Consider the following 19547-nt stretch of genomic DNA (forward strand, 5'->3'; position numbering starts at 1 on the left):
ATATGAGCCCAATACTAGCCCATCACCAGCGACCCAACCCAACCCAACCCAACATCTGCTCTTCCTCCTCGCGCGTTCCTCTTCCTCCTCCGTCGCCGCCATCTCAACCCACCGAGGACGACTCGCCGCCGCCGCCGCCGCCGCAGCCGCCGGCCATCGCCGCCTCCTTCCGTCCTTCTCACCGGGATCCGGCTCGTACTCGTCACCATGGGTAAGGCCTCCAAAGACAAGAGGGTACGTACGCTACTACCTCTTGCTCCCCATCGTCCCCCGGCCGCGGCCGCTTTACTTCGCTGCTTCTTCTCCATCGCCGTGTGTGTGATTGGGCTAGCTTGCCGCCGGTTGTTCAGGACATCTACTACCGCAAGGCGAAGGAGGAGGGGTGGAGAGCTCGTAGCGCCTTCAAGCTTCTGCAGATCGACCAGGAGTTCAACATCTTCCACGGTCTCACCTCACCCGCTTAATTGCTACTAATTGCTAACCCTTTCTGCCACTGGCTTCCATGAATGAACATTTACGAACTGACTAAGAGATGCAAAAAAAATTGCAGGAGTGAAGCGTGTTGTTGATCTGTGCGCTGCTCCCGGAAGCTGGAGTCAGGTATTCCCTGTGCCCATTTGCCCCCACATATAGCTATGTTTGTTGGTTTGGTAGTTCTTGCTGATATCTCTATTCACAATTGCAGGTTTTGAGTCGGAACCTGTATGTTCCAGCAAAACAATCTCCTGATTGCAAGTAAGTACTAGTTTCAGCGCGGCACTGTCTGTTCCAGCAGGGTTATGTTCTTAGCATCTGATTATTTTGCCTCGTTGTTTATGGGGGATTATACTAGAGAAGGTGACCTTCCTCTTATTGTTGCCATTGATTTGCAACCAATGGCTCCGATAGAAGGCGTTATACAAGTTCAAGGGGACATCACTAATGCTCGAACAGCAGAAGTGGTACTTTTCTCATATGGATTTGGCTTGCTGTATTTTCTCCCATGGTTTGTCTTGCTGCAACTGATATAATTTTGTTACTAGGTTATTAGGCATTTTGATGGATGCAAAGCAGATTTGGTTGTCTGCGATGGTGCTCCTGATGGTAAGATAGTGATGTCCCTTACTTGCATCCCATTTATTTATGGCATTAGACTACATGTATGTTTCATGCTTATTATGTGCTTTGGGTTATTACAGTTACCGGCCTTCATGATATGGACGAGTTTGTTCAGTCCCAGCTTATACTGGCGGTTAGTTCAATTCATTGCCTTTGTATATTCAATTAAGATCAGAGTTCTTTTTCAGCAACTATTTGCAATGTACACAAGATACTGTCTCAATTAAACCTGTTTTAACTTTTGTATGATGGTTTTCCTGTTGTTTATGTTGAGGTTTGACTTTCTTTAACTGACCTCTAGAGAATCTGTTGCTTATTTCTTTTTGTGCTTGTTTTGGTTATATTTTGCCTTATTTTATTTTTAGTTGGTTGGGTAGCTTATATATCTGGCTGATGTACTCTTTTGTGTTGTGTTTAGGCATTGACAATTGTGACTCACGTACTTAAAGTTGGTGGGAAATTTGTTGCGAAGATTTTCCGTGGAAAAGATACAAGTCTGTTGTATTGCCAGGTGATCATAGCTTCTGTTTTAGCTTTCTACTTCTGTTTCTGAATCTTGACTGACAAAGATATATGCATCATCAGCGTCTGTGTTCCTTATCTGTCGTGTTCATGTATTATCGTTGCATTGTTCCGCAACTTTCGATCTCTGAAGCAGTATAGCAATCAGGATGTACTTAATTGATGACCATAGGCTATTCAGGTTATATTATCGGACTATTCCTGCCAGTGCTTGCCTCTTATTGGTACTGTTGCAGTGCTGTTAGTAATACTTGAAGGCCTGAAGAATAAGAATGGCATTTAGTTTATGGGCTGAGTTAGGTACATAGATGCATGCTTGAGGTGATATTGTGAAAAATGTTGTATTTCTTACTCTCAGTGCTTTATGCAGCTGAAACTATTCTTCTCACAAGTTACCTTTGCAAAGCCCAAAAGTAGCCGGAACTCAAGCATCGGTAAGTCTGTCTCTTTAAAGGGGAATTTCAATTGATACATCTGCTTACTACGTATTTTTCGTAAATTCTTCAGTCAAGTCTACACTATGGTTTTATATAAAGTTAACTGCATGCCAAATGAGTCATTCATAGTAAACAGATGTTTCACTTACTTTTTATCTTCGTGATTCTTATTTCCTGGTTCCTGGAAAATGTTTGAGAGTTTCCATAATCACCTTTCCACATATCAAACAGAGGCGTTTGCAGTTTGTGAGAATTATTCGCCTCCCGAAGGATTTAAGGAAAAAGATTTATATCACCTGCTAGAGAAAGTGGGGACTCCTTCTGGGGCTGATGATTTAGGTAATGGCACAAAACTCAAAATGCCATTTGTGAAATGCCAACCCAACACATGATACAGGATGCCTCATTCAATTTTGTCATGTGCAGACTGCAGAAGTGGATGGTTAGAGGGACCAAACAAGGTCTACATCCCATTTCTGGCTTGCGGTGACCTCAGTGGTTACGATTCGGATCGTTCTTACCCACTAACAAGCACAGAGGGAGGATCCTACCAGAGCTTGGATCCAGTCCAGCCTCCAATTGCTCCACCTTACAAAACCGCACTGGAGATGAAAAAGGTCGCCAGCCATGGCATTGGAGCAGATATCAGCAAATTATCCCTCGACTCCTGAACTACACTCTGGATCGCTGTTTGTGTTCTTGTAACTGCCAACCCTGTGGAATTTGCAAATTGTATGGCATTGTTGTTCCACAGATTACACAAGAGATGAACTGAAACTTCAGCTTCATGTGGTTGTTATATCAACCAAAAATGTACTACCTGTTATTTTTATTTAGAAAAGGCACGAATTCTTTTTCTGGATGCCAGATGTCTGAACTTCTATGAATGCATGGATGACTAGAATACCAATATTATGGATGCACATCGTGCCTGACCTTGTTTAGTTCTGCTTCAATATTTTTGTATTATTCTGCATCTTGTGGAATCTGCATAATGCTTACAAATTACAACATGTATGCGACTTCACAGTCGCGGCATGTGGATTCGGCGTCGCTGTCAAGTGTCAACTACAGGCACCCAGATCATAGATTCGTATTGTACTTGATGTCTTTGATTAATCTGCTTAGCACGGAAACGAGTAGATTTGTATTGTACTACTACTTGATTATAAGCGTGTTACACGTCTGAATTACGGAGGAAAGCATCCAGAGCAGAGAGAAGACTGAATAACAACAGATTATCCCTGACTGATGGTGTCCATGTAATTCAAACTGCCTTACTATTCAATGTGGGCTTGCATGTGACCATGTGAGAACTGAGGATGGTCTCCTGAATCTGTCCCTTGCATTAGGCCGTTGCAAGCAGTCTCGAGTTTGAAGCTACCACCTTTTTTTGGCCATACTACTTCGCAGTATTTCCACCTTAATATATATTGCCGTGTTTAGTTCCAAAATAATTCTTCAAACTTCCAACTTTTCCATCACATCAAAACTTTACTACATACATAAACTTTCAACTTTTCCGTCAAATCGTTTCAATTTCAACCAAACTTCCAATTTTGGTGTGAACTAAACACAATCTATAAGTTGAACTCAACATTTATGAATTACGAAAAGGCTCATCTTAGAGTGCAGTAATTTTATCGGACTTTGTTCAATTCTCGCATAATCTCTTCGAAATTCATCCAATCCGAAAAGGATGCCATTAAGTGGAGAAAAGAAAAGCCAGAGCGTGTCAACGTCGGTGGCAGAATTTTGCAGCCAAGTGATCATCAAAGTACTGAACTGAATTGATTGCAGCGTGTCATCAGAAACTATAGGACGTGAACAGTTTTTTCAGTCACTAATAGTAATAACACTACGGAAAAGGAAGGTACTACTAATTCTCATTTCCTTCTAGAACTAGACATCCTTCCATCTAACACAAAATGAAGCATGGATCACATATAATTTATTAAGTCTTATTTTTTTAAAAAAAATGTAAAGAAACAGTCTTGTTTAGAAAAAAAATATTTTATAGAATTTATTTTTAAAAATGATGTATCGTTATTAGTTTGAAAAACAAGCGTGTAAAAAAACGAGAAAACAAAAATAAAGATGGAAATCGTGTGCGTAAAAAGAAAAAAGAGGAATTAAAAATGGAGCAAAGAGCTCACACTAGACTTGCCAACCAGAGTGACGGCGAATAAAGCACTTGGAGCCGTGGAGTTCACCGCCGCATCCGCATCTCCCACCGCCGCCGCCGCCGCCTCCATCGCCGCCGCCGACAGCGCCACCAGCTTCGCGAGAAGCTTCTCCTCTTCTCTTCTGCCGTGCTCTGCGGGGCTTTGAAAGGAAACCCCAGAAGCTGGCGAGATCCCACTCCCATCCACCACGGCCCCAGCTCATGACGTGTTGAGAGGGAAGCGTATTGACTCCGAGCAGAGGAGAGCAGAGCGCGCGCGTGGGCGTGGCCATCCTCCGCCTCCGCTTCCGCCATTGGAGCTGTGATTTGCTGGTGCTGGGGATGATGCCCAAGCTGCTGCTGCTGCAGGCGGCGGCGGCGGTGGCGGACAGGAGGTGGTACGGCTCCGGCGGCCGCCGCGGGTACCTCCCCCTCCGCCACCCACCACACGTCGCCCCCGGCAGATTCACCGCCTGCCTGCTCGCCGTCGCCGCCGTCACCACCACCTTCGCCCTCGCCCTCACCCTCCACCGCCCCGACCTCTCCTCCGCCGCCGCCTACGCCGCCTCGCCACGGTGAGCGCACGCTCCCCCTTGCTCCCTCCACTAATTGCTCTCTCGCCGATAAACCCGCTCCAATGTCTCCTCCTCCTCCTCAGCGGCGTTGGCGGCGGCGGCGGCGCGGGATACGCGGTGGTGATCAACACGTGGAAGCGCTACGACCTCCTCAGGAGATCCGTCGCGCACTACTCCGGCTGCGGCGGCGTCGACGCCGTCCACGTCGTCTGGAGCGAGCCGGAGGAGCCAACCGAGGAGCTCCGCGGGAGCGTCCTCAACTGCAGCGACGGCGGCGGCGCGGGGGTGCGGTTCGTGATCAACGCGGAGGACAGCCTCAACAACAGGTTCAGGCCCATCCAGGGGCTCACCACCGACGCCGTCTTCTCCGTCGACGACGACCTCATCGTGCCGTGCTCCACGCTGCGGTTCGCCTTCGCCGTGTGGCAGAGCGCGCCCTCTGCCATGGTGGGCTTCGTGCCCCGGATGCACTGGCTTGCTGACCCGGTATGCACAAATGCACTGCACACTGACGAACATTTCTGAATGTTTTGGTGCATCATGAGTAATATCTCGCTGAATTTTTGGTGCATCATAAGTAATCTGCACATTAATTTATTTTTGAAAGACCACATGATACGTATACTAATTGAGGATGACTACACATGGGTGGCTACTTCTTGGTGTAATTGCTGAATTTTATTGAGGAAGTTAGTTATGCCAATTGGAGTGTCTGCTTCTGCAGGGAAGTAATGCAAAGGAATACAGATATGGAAGCTGGTGGTCAGTTTGGTGGACAGGGACTTATAGCATGGTTCTCTCCAAAGCAAGTTTTTTCCACAGGCAGTACTTGGATCTGTATACCATTCGCATGCTTCCGTCTATTCGTGATTATGTGAATGAAAACAGGTGAGATTCATATCTTACTAGTTACTACCGCAACATTTCTTCAGAAAGTTTCTTCAGCTGCGGGTATTATTATGCTATCTGAATAATCTGATGGTCATTTGTGTAGTATACTAGTAAGTCTTACCATTTTAACTGATTATTGATAGGAATTGCGAGGATATTGCAATGTCCTTTCTTGTGGCAAATGTAACTGGATCTCCACCAATATGGGTTCAAGGTCAGTAATCATCCTTGTGCAGCAATGAAATCATTTTCAGATCGAGAAACTTGCAGACCCCTATTTAGTTCAATTAGTCACACATCATGCAACGACACTTTGCATTTCTTCCCAGTATTGGAGAATTTCCTCTTGGAGTATGAGCAGCAGCAAATCAATGTAGTTGTCTGAAACTTTGCTATCCTTTTATATGCTTGTCAGTTTTTGTGATACCTTCTGTATTACCTTGAATCAGCAAGAACCATGTGGAAGCACTGTCTAAATTCATGTGACAAACCAACAACGAAGATCAATAAAATAAGAGTATAAGATGATTTGCTATTTAGCCTGCTGCTATTGTTGTCAGGAGGCCATACTGAAGTTCCCTTTCGTGATGTTACTGCAGGAAGGATATTCGAGATTGGATCAAGCGGCATTAGCAGTTTGAAAGGCCATGATTTACAGAGATCAAAATGTCTCAATACATTTTCTGCCATGTATGGGCATATGCCTCTTGTAGCCACCACAGTCAAAGCTGTTGATAGCCGCACAAGCTGGTTCTGGTGATGGTTCTGTTTTGCCTTCCCTTAGGTGCTGCCTGCCTATTTGCCTAGCCAATATTATAAGGCTAGTGTAATCATGTGCATGATTCATCAACAGCTAATGACAAGGATTATATTGTACAAACTGATTCTTTGGAGGAGATATTGTACACCTGAAACTAAAGGCTTTGATTGATTTTCTAATCAATTGATAAATGAGATTTATGTGGCTAAGTACTTGTCCTAACTGTTTGGAAACGTGCACATCTGGGGGTTCATAACGGAAGGCAAATGTACCTACCAAATCACTAAAGTGAGTTCATCATATGGCGTGTTACGTGTACATGTGTCTAGAGTTTGAAATTTAGTTTTTTTTTTCTCAATTTCTTTCTTCTTGAAATACATCACATTATGTGTTCTCCTATGGATAATTGCTTCATCCATGTATAAATGGCAAGAAATAAAAGAGTAAGTTTAAATAGGGCCAACAAAAAACAAACTAAATTGAGTTTAAATTTCACCCAAATTTATTTCTACGAAATTTAAATTTATCAGGAATTAAGTTCAATTCTAACTTCAAAATTTACAAACTTCGTTTCCCGTAATTTTTATTTTTGTTCTTTTCAAATGTCGAACGCTGATGGTGTCCATGGCTAACTCGTGTGTGGCTGCGACGGTTGCACCAAGATTGTGAGGATAAGGAGAGCTTTGCTCCAGTCTAACCAGGCTGAACTGCCACGCTCACACCCTTCTCCTCCTCCTCTGCTATCTGCTGCTGCTGCTGAAAAATTCTCTCGAATCGATCGCCCGATGGTGGTGGCCATCGCTACCGAAGCGTGGGCGCTCGCCGGATGCGGCGCGGCGGCCAAGTCGGCGGCCGCGGCGGCGCAGGAGGCGCCGGTGCAGCTGCAGCAGCATAGTCTTTCTGCAGCCAGGGCCAAGAAACCGATTTCGTTCAGAGCGGTGGCGGCGGCGGCGGTCAGTAGCCAATGCCACCAAGAACGGCGCGCCGTCGTCGTCGGGAGACGCAGCGGCATGGCGTCCTGCCTGCTCGCCGCCGTCGCTGCCTCCCTCTCCGGCGCCGGTGAAGCGCGGGCCGCGGTCCTGGAGGCCGACGACGACATCGAGCTCCTGGAGCGCGTCAAGGAGGACAGGAAGAAGCGGCTCCAGAAGCAGGGCGTCATCAGCTCCTCTGGCACCGAGACAGGTCGGCTCATCATACATCAGAGCAATTTCATCTAGCTAATTTCTTCAATGATTATCGATTAATCTCTCTTGTGCTTGTTAATTGCACTCTAGTTTTAATTACAAGCCACAGGGTACTTGCAGGATCTCATCTACAAGCTGAGCAAGGTAGGGCAAGCCATTGACAAGAATGACCTCCCTGCTGCAAGCAGTGTCCTAGGCCCAAACTCTGACGCTCAGTGGGTTCAGAACATCAATGTAGCTTTCACCAAGGTTCCATTTCTCCATCCTGGACTCAGTTTCTTCTGAATATTATTTGATATTTCCTTGTCAAGTTGTGTAGTTTATTTCATCTGATTCAGAACCACTGTTTGCATGCAACAGTTTAGCTCTAGCCCAGAGGAGAAGAACATGGTCGATAGCTTCAATTCCTCCTTGGCCTCCTTGATTACATCTGGTACACTGGCTCTTGTTCTTCTTCTGTTCTCTAGAATCTGAACTTACCCTTTTCTGTCTAAAAAAGGAAGATTCTCTCAGTGATTTTTCTGTTATGCCAATCTGAATCTGAAACACTGCATGTATGTATCATCTTGTTGCAGTGAACAAGAGTGATGTTGATTCATCCAAGTCGGCGTTTGTGTCGTCAGCCACAACGCTGGAGAAATGGATAGCTTCAGCCGGTTTGAGTGGTCAGCTCAAAGGATTCTAAATTTCTGACGCCAATTGAATCTGAATCGCCTGACAAGTACATGATCGGAGTAGCATTTCCTTGAAGCAATGGTCTATATATAATGCGTCAATACCAGTAAGAATGTTTTGTCCAAGAAAAAGAATTTGAAGATATGGATTCGGCTGCTGTGAATCTTCGAAGAGGGTATTGTAACTGAATCTTCAGTTCAGACAGAATATGTGATAATAGCCATGGCTCTGTTTTTTCTCTCTCTCCGTGGGAAGTAAATTGCATCATTTCGTATATCACGAGATTCTTTGCAATGCAGAAGAAAATTTAGCAAAGTTTCTTTGTTTTCATGTCTATATAGCTTTCGTTTGCAAGCAATTGACATGTCTGTTCATATTCTTAATTTACACCAGTGCAATATGAATTTCATATCAGAAACTGAGTTTTTTTTTTGAGAAAAACAGAAACTGAGGTATGACCACCGTGAAATTTTCAATGACACAATAATCCATGGGAGAAACAAAATTTTGAGGAATTCAAGCAAAAATAATTAAATCGAGTTTTTTTTTTCAGGAATTAATGCAACCTCCTCCAGAAATTTCATTTTAAAAAATATAAAAGAGCAGGAAATATAATTTGAAAGTTTAGTGGATATTTATCTTATATAATGGATAAATATAGGTGTAAAAGTTGAATTTCAGCTCGCACGTTTTGTAGAGTGGTATATCACTTATTAATTTATCTTATAAAATATTTTTAAAAAATTCATAATCATTTAGATGATATACAAACAACAAGAGTTTAGAATCCCCTGCCCTCGTCCCTCCATACACTTCCATATGTTTGATCGAGTTTAGTATCCACTATCTACTACCAGTGGTGTACCTAGCTGAAAGCTGATACTCCGGCGAGCCGTGGAGCAAGCACCTCGCCTCCTCGAGCTCGACGGCGTCCTGCGTCCATGGATGCTGATGCAGCTTCCGCAGTCCACCCAGCCTCTCGGCGACCTCCTTCATCGCCGGCCTGTCGGCGCCGCACATCTGCAGGCACTCGAGAGCCAGCCGCGTGATCTCCTCCAGCGACTCGCCGCTCGCCTCGCGCTTCACCTGCTCGTCCAGCATCTCGCCCACCTTCCTCTCCCCCATGGCCGCCACGAACCTCGCCGACAAGCTCCGCTCCTCCTCCGGCCCGTCGAGGCAGAGCGGCTTCTTGCCGGTGAGGAGCTCGAGCAGCACGACGCCGAAGCTGTACACGTCGCTCTTCTCCGTGAGCTGGCATGTCCGCATGTACTCCGGGTCGAGGTAGCCGCACGTCCCCTGCACCATGGTCACCATCTGGGCCTCGTCGGTGGGCGCCAGGATGGAGGCGCCGAAGTCGGACACCTTCGCCATGAAGCTCTCGTCGAGGAGGATGTTGGAGGATTTGACGTCGCCGTGGAGGATCGGCGGCGACGCGAACGAGTGCAGGTACGCGAGCGACTCCGCCGACTCGTGCGCGATCCGGAGGCGAGTGGCGAACGAGATGACTCCGCCGTCGCCGCCGCCGCCGCCGCCGCCATGGATGAGGTGGTACAAGGTGCCATTGGGGACGAACTCGTAGACCAGCATGGGGACGTCGACCTCGAGGCAGCAGCCGAGTAGCTTGACGATGTTCTTGTGGTTGACCTGGGAGAGGATCAGCATCTCCTTGCCGAACTCCTTCTTGTTCGTCTCGTCCATCACCTTGCACCGCTTGATGGCGACGACGAGGCCGTCGCCGCCGGCGGGCACGATGCCCATGTAGACGGTGGCGTGGCCGCCGCGGCCGAGGATGTTGCCGTCGTCGAAGCCGTTGGTCGCTTGCTCGAGCTGCTCCTCCATGTAGATGGTGAAGGTGTTGCCCGGCCTTGTGCTCAGCTCGTCGTAGAGAAGCAGGCCGCCGTGCCGCTCGAAGTACTTGCGCTTGACGTCGGCGAGCGCTCGCCGCTGGCGCATCAGGTATGTGATCAAGATGGCTATCACGGCGATGACGACGCCACCGCTAACGCCTGTTTATAATGTGATTACGATCGGCGTCACAATAATAATTAAATTAAGTACTGTAAATCCAACAAATAGAAAAAAAATTGCAAACTGAAGCAATGTGTTTACTTTTATCAGTATAAAGGAAAATGATTGTGCATGTTTAGTCCATGACTTGTGGAAGTTCAGTTGATTAATTGATAGATCAAGGGAAAGGAAAACTCTAATGCATGGCTGGAAAATAATTTTCCTCCCTTCGTTCTAGAATTTAATATGCTTTTGGTTTTTACGATAAAAAACGTTTTTGATTTGTCCTAAGTGATAAAAAAAAGTTAGTAGCATCTAAAAAGTCCAATTTTTTTTTACTAAATACACTATTAAATATATTTTTATAATATATTTGTTTTGTCTTTAAAATATTGCTATATGCGTGTATACTTCTCCGTTTTCTCATTGACTTTAGGATATAAGTTTGGTCATTCCTATTATTAAAAAGATTTTTTAATTATCATTTATTTTATTGTGATTTATTTATCATTAGCATGAGTTATATTTTTACATATTTATATAAAATTTTAAATAAGACAAATGGTAAATGTGTGTCTAAAAGTCAATGGCGTCAAACTAAAAAATAGTAAGTGTATTAAATACGATCAAATTTAAGGAAGTTTGACTTATAACAAAGCTAAAAAGGATAGAGTATCATTGATAGTATCATTTTGGTCGTAAATTAGAGGAGATACTTACTCCGGTTCCATAATTTTTGACGTTTTAGATATTGATAAGGTCTCCAAAATATATCTTTGACTATATTTTTATTATAACATAATAGATAAATAAATATTTTTTATTTTTATTATAGTACTTTAGAAAATTATAAACAATATATATGTTGTTATATTGTTTTTAAAGTTATTGATATTCAAAGTTAAAGAAGTTTCACTTCAATTTTATTTAAAACGTTAAAAATTATGGAAAGTATAAGATATTGAAGGGTGTGAAAATTATTACATACCGATAACTATGATCACGGAGACCGGGAGGGAAGACCGTTTCTGGTCTGACTCGCAGATCAATACTCCATTTTTGTTGCTCTTGTACTCCCCTTCCGGACACGAGCAATTGTATCCGCCGGGGAAGTTTGTGCAAATCATTCCATCCGGACATCCATGTTTTCCTGGACCGCATTCATCGATATCTGCATGCGAAGAAATTGGATTTTGCCCTTATATTTTAAGACAAGCAAAATTCTGAAACCTATAATCTTTATCAATTGCGCGAGCTGTTGGATCTAGTACGTTTGGATAACCGAGGTGTACGGAGAGAGACCATTCATGTCCTAGACATGTTCGCGATCTATATATTTTCAACAGTACTATACCTACATGTAAAATATTAACCTTAAATTCATTCTATTTTAGTCGTAAAAAATAACAGTTATAAGACCATATACGCTTGTTAAAATTTTGTATTTTTTCTTTTTATATGTATGATGAATTCGAGGATAGATGTATAATTTTTCTAAAATATTCAATCATATTTATTAGCTACTCTCTCTGTCCCTTTAAACTTGACGTTCTGGCTTCTGGTGAGAGTACCAAGACATTGCAAAAATAACATGTACTGTCCTATACTTCTATCGTTACTAGTACTATACATTCATGTATGCTGGTTTGGGGTGAGAGAGCGGTGAGTGGTGTGGCAGAATTTCAGACTAGTTGAGTTGTGGTAGAGTAGGTCTGAACTACGAAGACAGGCTCTCAGCGACACTCTTTGTGAGACATTGCTTCAACGCTAAAACGACCTCCTTTTCGGGACGGAGGGAGTAGTGTATACAATATATACACGAAAAACATTGTGTTTATAGGATACGGTTCTTCAAGAGAAGATCCACTTCCGTATATACGTACGTACCTATGCATCCGTTGGGGAGGTAGGGGTTACTCAACGGATGTAATTATAATTTATTTTGTTGTAAGTTGTTTTATCACTAATTGTACTTTAAACATAATGATTTATATCTTATGTATTTTTGTAAGTTATTAGCATTATCTATTAAAAAACAGGAAGTACGTACCTACGCATCCGTTGGGGAGGTAGGGGTTACCGGTGTACCCCTGCGAGCAGTTGCACACGTAGCCTGGGGCACCGTCGACGCAGACGCTGTGATCGCTGAGGCACGCGTAGGTGTCGCTCGTCTGAGCCTCCTTGCACGTCTCGCTGCCCACCACGAAGCTGAGCACCACGGGAACCGTGCCGTTGCTGCTCTTCCGGTAGAACCCGTCCGCCGCCGCGTCCGCCGCCTCGAAGCTGAAGCTGGCCGCCTCCATCAGCGTGGCGTAGAAGCAGCGGTTCACCGGCGAGCCGCCGGGCATCCTTTCCATGGCGAGCAGGTAGGAGTTGAGCCCCTTGGGGATGGCCGTCTCGCAGCACCCGATGTTGGAGCAGGAGCCGGTCCTGATGCTCGCGTTGCCGAAGCATGTCGAGATGCAGCCGATCACCACCCGGTCGTCGGCTCCGGCCGCCGTGCCTTGCAGGAGGACGACCCCGCTGCAGCCGACGGCGAAGAACCGGTTGTCCTCGTCGGAGAAGCGGTACGGCAGCGCCGCCGCGTTGAGCCCCTCCCACGAGGTGTTGACCAGCTTGCCCGTGCGCGCGTCCAGGCACTGCGACGCGATGGCGTTCGTCGTCCGGATCTTGCCGTGGAGCAGGTCGACGCCGAGCACCCTCACCGTCTGCTGCTGCTTCACGGGGCCGAGGCGGAGCTGCGGGGTGTCGCGGACGCAGTCGAGGCTGAAGCCGTCGGACAGCGAGCAGTTTGGCCCGATGCCGAACGGGTACTCGACGGCGACGCCGCCGCATGTCCTCGGGCACCCCGGCGGCGGCAGCGCCGCCGCTGCCGTCGCGAGCAGCAGAGTAAGCACAGCTAGGCCGAGGAAGAGCGGCATGGCCATGGGAGGTTGATGATTGATTATTAATTTAGTTTGCCCTGCATGCAGTGTAGGTGCTCTGCTGGATGCTAATTAAGCTAAACTAGCTACGTAACTCCTCTATATATAGTAGGAGAGAGATGCACTTATAGTCAAATACTAAGGTCCCGTGTTCAATCCATAACATACTCGTAATTTGTTTTTCAAAAAATGTTTGGAGGGACTTCCAACTACGGATTATCGAGTTGATTCGATTCATGGGTGGAGATAGAAAACAAACTGGTTATGAAAATGGAGATATCGAGTTGATTCGATTCGAGGGTGGAGATAGAAGACAAACTGGTTACGAAAATGGAGATATCCGGATCTAGAAAAGCAAGGGTTGTAGGTTTGAATTCATCAACCCAAAACAAAGTAAATCCCTTGACCAAGTGAAGACAAGCCCAGATTTGAAAAAAAAAATAGGAAGGATAGTTGTAGCTGTCTGGGAGCAGTGCCAAGGAGAATCAGAGCAGGTAAGAAAACAGGCACATTACTGTTCTCACAAAAATCCTGTTGAAAACTTATATGCATATGCCTAATATTTATGGATACCAGGATTTGAACTTTGATATGTGAAGTCATGTACCTACGATTATACCACTGCATCATCGTTGCTTCCCCACGTGCTTGATTAGTCGATACTTGATAGTACTGTGACCGTTCTTGTTGAATGATCAAATTAAGAGCAGTGCTCCCGTCCTGCGTATTGTACCGCGTGGTACCAAAACCCATCCAGCCGTTGATTTTACGGGGGTAGGATTGGAACTGGCAAGAAGTGAGGCGCCGGCGCACCACACGCTCTACCTCTCCCCCAAATCAGTCGCGAGAAGCAAACCCTAGCCGCCTTCAGAATCGCCCCGACCCGTCGCCTGCCCAAATTTCTTCGCTCGCTGCGATGGCGGCGCCGCCAGTACTGGAAGCCGCGGCGCTCGCGACGACGGCGGGGAGGTTATTGCTGGCGGTGGCAGCGACGACAGTTTATCCTCGTGTCTCGCCGGCGCTCCTGCATTACTAATTAGCCGTGAGCGGGCTAGGCGCGCGCGGCGCAGTCGCTCGCGGCGACGGCGGCCGGAAGCCACGGCGCTCGCGACGACGGCGGGGAGGTCAGTGCTGCAGGCGGCGGCGCAGTACTAGGTTTACCGGCGGATAAGTCTCTGCGATGCAGATTGGGACCAATTCGTTAGGGCAACACTACAGCACTCATCGATCCGGATATTGTGAAAAGACATCGCTACCCTTCTACCCAACGATTTCAGGCGGTACCGCGCAAAGGAGAAATTTGGTACCGCGCGGTACCATGCATTCCTGATCGTTAGATCTGTTTAAAAACCAGCGGCTGCGATTTGGTACAACCTTGGTACCACGCGGTACCTCGCGACGGTGCTGGACGATAAAATTTCTATCAAATTAATGCCAGTGAGAAGTGGCGACTAAACTAAACGATGGAGTGGAGTTTTGCATCAGCTGGACGATTCGTTGGTCCCTAGTGGATGTAGATTGATGAAGAAGATCGTCACCTTTTGAAGTGGTATTTTTCTTTATTAATTCTATATCGGTTTGCACATTTCTATCGGGGGACCGATATAAACGAACATTCGGACCAAATAAGTTATAATCTGAACAAATATTGGTTAAATTCAAACAATTTGTGTTTAATTATTATTATTTTGAATATTATATCGATCAAAATATTAAAAATAATAATAATTAAACACAAATTGAGTTCCGGAAAATTGAATCTCGCTTTCAATAGCCTATGGTATTGCATTCCTTGCGCATATATAGTTGGTCTGACAATTTCAGGAGCTTTCTTTTGTTAATTGTCTGGAGCGGGCGTTGACAACGGGCCAAGTCATATATATTTTGTTCTGGCGTGTCAACGGCCGTGTTTATAACCAATGTGCTTAAAGCGCTGCACCGGGTGTACCAATGTGCTTAAAACTTTGTCAATGTGCATCACCGGGTGTTTATCACCATAGAATATGCATATAATTCAGTAGCATAATTTTCCCACTTGGTTGCAAGCTAGAAACAGGCTACATACAGGATGATTTACTAGTTGTCCCTTCTTTGAGTTATCTGTGGCTGGAAGGGGAGATCTATCATCGATTTTCTAACGCACTTTAAAATTGAAACGCACTGGTGGCTGCATGCGTCAATGATGTAGAACCCAAAAACAAGGGCTGAATCAATGAAATTTAGATAACAAACTAACCTCAGGTGATGTATTGTCAATTTTTCATTGATACAAGTAGAGACCATCGTAAATTTGTCGCAATTCTCATAATAAAAGTGTGTATCCCTATCATTTAGAAAGGATGTTTCGTCCGTTCAAACCACTCCCATTGTGCGATGTCCCACTGTAATAAGTGAAAGAAAAACTGCTATCTCCCTGAAAAGCCAGGGGGAGCGCCGTGACCAAATCGGTAGTCCAACCGAGCCTTACCATTCTAATAACTCTTTTTCTTTTTTTTAGAAACACGGTACCGTAGACGTTCACAACGTATACATATTGCGCACACACAATCCTTATGAGCACATCCGAAAGACTGAACCGGCATATCTTGAGATTAACAAAGTCACCACAGACACTTCGCTGTCGACGGGTACGTCGCCTACCACCAAAAGAATAAAGAGCCATAAATGCTAACACCCGTATCAAATCTAGGATTTAAACCCAGGTTGATTGGTTCTATCACAAAAAATTTAACTAATTAAGATACGCTCACTTCACACCATTCTAATAACTTGGAGAAATGGAACGCCCGAAAAAAAAAAAGAGCCGCAGACCACAACCCACTAGACCACAATTTACCCCCCACTGTGGCCCAAGCAGCAGTCCTTACAAACAATAAGGCCCATGCGTACTGACAGCAGTGGGACAAGCGAACTCCAATTTCAGCATTCACTTGACTTAATAAAAATATCAATTTTAGTACATGCCAGAGAAGAATATGTAACCCATAGACTGCGGATTCAGCACCACCGCTACTAATGGTTATCTTACAAAACCGCATCATTGTAAGGCACACCTACAATACCATCAGCAAGCATATGGGAAGACAGATCCCCTTACATGCTCTGGAGATACAACTCATCCAAACTTGTCGAATTAGAATACTGGAACTAACGAAGAAAAGGCTAATAAATTTCCCTGCCCAAACATGTATGTACAGATGACCGATGGCTGCTCAACCTGCAAACACAAGGTGAATGCCATTGCAAAGATCAGCCATACAAGAAAACATCATATTCTTTGATTGATAAAGTACTACCACACAAGCATAAGGTGGTGGTATGCACTATTGTTATGGCTAACTGTGAACAGGAAAAAGAGGGTTGGGAAGAATGATTACCTGTGTGTTCACCACCTGTAGAATCTGAAAAGTTATTTTGCTCAGAAGGGAGGAACGGTGACTTGCCATAATTGTCTAATATTTCTGCAAGATAAGTAAATGTGGAGAGCAAACAAAAGTATGAGGAATGAAAAATGGTACTCAAATCAGAAAGCAAAATAAATCAATATTGTCATTAGAATGTACCTGTGCTTTGACTGAAATCCTCTGGTAGGTCTGAAAAAAAATTTCGGGGAAGCTGACTCAAGAAGCCAAACGATGATGATTCAATATCCAAAATTGAATCATCCAGAGGTTGCCCATTCAACTCTGAACTGCTAAAGGATCCACCAGATGCATCACCTATTGACTGGCATGATTCCAGGAAAGCATTCCCGCAGAAACCAAAATTACCATTGCTCGAATAGCCTGATTCCGTCTTAATAGTCGTCCCATTTTCCACACCAAACAGCACAGAATTAGCATTCTGCACTGGAAGCAAATTGGAAGCATCCATGCTACTATGAAGGCCCTGAATGTCTTTACCAGCATAAATTAATTGATCGCTGGATTGTGTGCGATCTACTATGCCACTGGAATTTCCATTGCACATTACATCATCTGGCATTGCAGGCATCGGAGTAGACTCTGATAAAAAGCATGGATTTTGCTTCACTGAAACAAGGAAAACAGAAGGCCATATTAAAATGAAACAACCCCGTAAGAGGACAGTCTGTACTCAACTAAATGCCTAGCCCTGCAAACAAAGAAAATAAAGAATGGAAAGTAAAGGCAAGCAAATATCTTTCTCTTGAGCAACCGTGTTGTGCTCACCTAATAAACACAAACTTCCTGAGCTTACACTTGGAAAAGATCATTTTCAGAAACATTAAATTCTTCAGGCTCCCAAAGAACTAATTATTTGTTCACCATTATACACTCACTTAAACAATGGGGTATTGCATTACTACTCCAGTTATGCTCATATCAGTCATTGCTAGAAGCTTAAGTCTGAAAAAAATGCCTTACATAGGTTTGAGTTGGAACCATTGGGAAGAGGCATAGAAGAAGGCCCTGGATGATATTCTTTATTTATAATCCTTAACTGGTCCTCAAGAAGTTTGTTGAAGGCTGTTATTTGGTTCTTAAGCATCAACCTCAAATAGTATGCTTTGAAAAACTCACGATTATTCTCCTCGAGTTTCTGCCAAACTGGAAAGAGCAAAAAGAAAATCAACCAGATGTTAACAACAGCCTACAAAAAGAAAATCAACCAGATGTTAACAACAAAAATGATCTAACAATAATAAAAGGGCGCAAATCAAGATAAACATAAACAGTTTCCTAGTTATGTTCCCTTTCTGTTTGACAGAGCCCTCCTGAAACATAAAGTAGGTTCGTAGAGGGGACGGAAAAAAGAATATTTAGGCAGCATATAACAGTGTTTATTGCAAAATTGATGACATGGTTTTTTACCTAAACCATATTTGTGTTGAGTGAACCAGCATATGTCACAATTCCACAATCATAATTGTAACAAGATAGCAACCCATCCAACTATGCATGACCTGCGCTGTTACTAGCCAGTTCTGAAACCTAAGACCAACTTGCAAGTAAGCTAAATGAAACTTTTGGCATACAAGGTAAGAGCACTACCATGCTGTGTAACACTAGGTTCTATTTTTGCCTCACGGGAAAGGGCATCAACAACTTCTTTCTTGTCCATGTATAGCTGAAGGCAGCAATGGATAAGATTCTGGACCTGGAACAAAAGTTAGCAACAAGAGTTATCCATCAGCTCAATTGAATATGTATTAATTGTTCAAGCATGCTACACATAAAATAAACTGTGTGTTATCCAAAGGTAGTTTCTAAGCATGATTCAGCATAAACGAATGCAAAGAATATCCATAACACGGACCTTGTGTGCTTGCATGCATTGCAGGCTGAACAAGTAATTAGAACCCTACTAGGTATCACAATCCGAGATTATCCCTACCCTACTAACTAATTGGCAGGTGATCACAAACCCTAGAATGGCACTGTCACTATAAGCACGCAAATCAAACTTGAGTGGCACTGTATCCTCTGCGAAGAGGCCAAGAACCAACGAATTCAGTAGCAAAACCCAACAAGAATCAACAAGCGTTCTACATGAACCAAACAAGGCACTGAACTACTACTGACGATCAGCTGTATGTCCTAACGACAGACCTTGTCGACGTCCGCTCCTGACATGTCGCCGGCGCTTTCTCCACTCCTCCTGCCCTAATCCCCTCCTGAACCTTTCCCCTGAAAAATCCGCAAGAAGCAGTGCTAGCATCAGCCAACAACAACACAAGATTCAGGCCCAGTTCACGGATCATACCTGCCCTGGTCTTCCCCGCGAGATAATTTCAGCTCTCCCTTGCAGCGAGGCGGAGAAGAGAGAAAACTCCGGCAGTGAGGAGATCACGAAGGGGAGGAGCGGGGAGAGGAGCGGAGTAGCCAGCCACCAGCTCGAGATGCAAGGGAGAAGAGTAGGGAAAAGGAAGGGGAAGGGGAAGTGGAAGTGGTGGTGGGCTGAAGTGGGAGTGGGGAAGAGGAGAGGATTCCTAATCCACGGCTCTGTCCGTTCTGGAATCTGGGGCACCAGAAACACTTCTGCACCAGTTCTATGGGAACCCTTTTTTTATACTGCCTGCAAGTGATGGAGAAGCTTTCTGCACAGAATTAATAAATTGCAGTCGATTCAGTCCAATTAGGCCATAAAAAGTGCCTTAACTGAAAGTGTGCTCAATGATTGGATGCAATTAGCAATAGGAGAAAAAGATATACAAATATACACATATGAACTTACTGACTGATGCATAAGAAATTGCAAGGGGGCACAAGAAAAGGGAAAGAAAGTGAGAAGTGGAGGCACTTTCCAGCTAGGTTGCTAACCGGCCATCCTGTCACCATTTGACACAACC

At 44.7% G+C, this 19547-nt stretch overlaps 5 protein-coding genes across 6 annotated transcripts; 3 read left to right on the forward strand and 2 right to left on the reverse strand.

Annotated features, from left to right (window-relative positions):
- The first annotated feature begins 53 nt into the window (after window positions 1–53).
- On the forward strand, window positions 54–2918 carry LOC4342000 (putative tRNA (cytidine(32)/guanosine(34)-2'-O)-methyltransferase). The gene is made up of 11 exons (NM_001421882.1): window positions 54–234; window positions 351–444; window positions 551–600; window positions 686–735; window positions 833–941; window positions 1023–1083; window positions 1179–1231; window positions 1517–1609; window positions 1991–2054; window positions 2289–2396; window positions 2484–2918. Exons 1-11 carry the CDS (start codon window positions 208–210, stop codon window positions 2726–2728), a joined length of 954 nt encoding a protein of 317 aa, NP_001408811.1. The 5' UTR covers window positions 54–207; the 3' UTR covers window positions 2729–2918.
- Window positions 2919–4222: 1304 nt separating this feature from the next.
- Window positions 4223–6656, forward strand: LOC9267681 (glycosylinositol phosphorylceramide mannosyl transferase 1). The gene is made up of 5 exons (XM_015788727.3): window positions 4223–4796; window positions 4880–5282; window positions 5521–5684; window positions 5831–5901; window positions 6287–6656. The coding sequence occupies exons 1-5, from the start codon at window positions 4564–4566 to the stop codon at window positions 6445–6447; spliced, it is 1032 nt and encodes a 343-aa protein (XP_015644213.1). The 5' UTR covers window positions 4223–4563; the 3' UTR covers window positions 6448–6656.
- Window positions 6657–7151: 495 nt separating this feature from the next.
- Window positions 7152–8621, forward strand: LOC4342001 (thylakoid lumenal 16.5 kDa protein, chloroplastic). Its single transcript, XM_015788729.2, has 4 exons — window positions 7152–7629; window positions 7741–7880; window positions 7992–8064; window positions 8207–8621. The coding sequence occupies exons 1-4, from the start codon at window positions 7233–7235 to the stop codon at window positions 8314–8316; spliced, it is 720 nt and encodes a 239-aa protein (XP_015644215.1). The 5' UTR covers window positions 7152–7232; the 3' UTR covers window positions 8317–8621.
- Window positions 8622–9149: 528 nt separating this feature from the next.
- LOC107275972 (wall-associated receptor kinase 2) lies at window positions 9150–13240 on the reverse strand. Its single transcript, XM_026026444.1, has 2 exons — window positions 12364–13240; window positions 9150–10312 (listed from the first exon to the last, which is right to left on the reverse strand). Exons 1-2 carry the CDS (start codon window positions 13238–13240, stop codon window positions 9150–9152), a joined length of 2040 nt encoding a protein of 679 aa, XP_025882229.1.
- A 2895-nt stretch (window positions 13241–16135) lies between these two features.
- LOC112936035 (uncharacterized) lies at window positions 16136–19238 on the reverse strand. Of its 2 annotated transcripts, XM_026026307.2 has the most exons (7): window positions 18962–19238; window positions 18808–18885; window positions 18250–18355; window positions 17623–17805; window positions 16801–17268; window positions 16615–16698; window positions 16136–16454 (listed from the first exon to the last, which is right to left on the reverse strand). In XM_026026307.2, exons 2-7 carry the CDS (start codon window positions 18829–18831, stop codon window positions 16450–16452), a joined length of 870 nt encoding a protein of 289 aa, XP_025882092.1. In that variant the 5' UTR covers window positions 18832–18885; window positions 18962–19238; the 3' UTR covers window positions 16136–16449. The 2 variants fall into 2 exon arrangements, with proteins under 2 accessions (XP_025882092.1, XP_066167366.1); XM_066311269.1 differs by lacking the exons at window positions 18808–18885; window positions 18962–19238 and having other exon boundaries at window positions 17623–17848; window positions 18250–18267.
- Window positions 19239–19547: the final 309 nt, after the last annotated feature.

The sequence above is a fragment of the Oryza sativa genome, chromosome 6 (assembly GCF_034140825.1).
Source record: "Oryza sativa Japonica Group chromosome 6, ASM3414082v1".
Classification (NCBI taxonomy): domain Eukaryota; kingdom Viridiplantae; phylum Streptophyta; class Magnoliopsida; order Poales; family Poaceae; genus Oryza; species Oryza sativa.

What these genes read in the sequence shown, in the direction of transcription:
- LOC4342000 (NM_001421882.1), top strand. Translation starts at nt 208, where the DNA reads ATGGGTAAGGCCTCCAAAGACAAGAGG. An exon ending in AGTCCCAGCTTATACTGGCG is followed by an intron (nt 1,232 to 1,516) that starts GTTAGTTCAATT and finishes TGTTGTGTTTAG; the next exon opens with GCATTGACAATTGTGACTCA. An exon ending in TTCTGGGGCTGATGATTTAG is followed by an intron (nt 2,397 to 2,483) that starts GTAATGGCACAA and finishes TGTCATGTGCAG; the next exon opens with ACTGCAGAAGTGGATGGTTA.
- LOC9267681 (XM_015788727.3), top strand. Translation starts at nt 4,564, where the DNA reads ATGATGCCCAAGCTGCTGCTGCTGCAGGCGGCGGCGGCGGTGGCGGAC. An exon ending in TGCACTGGCTTGCTGACCCG is followed by an intron (nt 5,283 to 5,520) that starts GTATGCACAAAT and finishes CTGCTTCTGCAG; the next exon opens with GGAAGTAATGCAAAGGAATA. An exon ending in GATTATGTGAATGAAAACAG is followed by an intron (nt 5,685 to 5,830) that starts GTGAGATTCATA and finishes GATTATTGATAG; the next exon opens with GAATTGCGAGGATATTGCAA.
- LOC4342001 (XM_015788729.2), top strand. Translation starts at nt 7,233, where the DNA reads ATGGTGGTGGCCATCGCTACCGAAGCGTGGGCGCTCGCCGGATGCGGC. An exon ending in CTCCTCTGGCACCGAGACAG is followed by an intron (nt 7,630 to 7,740) that starts GTCGGCTCATCA and finishes TACAAGCCACAG; the next exon opens with GGTACTTGCAGGATCTCATC. An exon ending in TCAATGTAGCTTTCACCAAG is followed by an intron (nt 7,881 to 7,991) that starts GTTCCATTTCTC and finishes TGCATGCAACAG; the next exon opens with TTTAGCTCTAGCCCAGAGGA.
- LOC107275972 (XM_026026444.1), bottom strand. Translation starts at nt 13,240, where the DNA reads ATGGCCATGCCGCTCTTCCTCGGCCTAGCTGTGCTTACTCTGCTGCTC. An exon ending in CCTCCCCAACGGATGCGTAG is followed by an intron (nt 10,313 to 12,363) that starts GTACGTACTTCC and finishes CATTATAAACAG; the next exon opens with GCGTTAGCGGTGGCGTCGTC.
- LOC112936035 (XM_026026307.2), bottom strand. Translation starts at nt 18,831, where the DNA reads ATGTCAGGAGCGGACGTCGACAAG. An exon ending in ACCTAGTGTTACACAGCATG is followed by an intron (nt 17,806 to 18,249) that starts GTAGTGCTCTTA and finishes TGCTCTTTCCAG; the next exon opens with TTTGGCAGAAACTCGAGGAG. An exon ending in GGATTTCAGTCAAAGCACAG is followed by an intron (nt 16,699 to 16,800) that starts GTACATTCTAAT and finishes CTTATCTTGCAG; the next exon opens with AAATATTAGACAATTATGGC.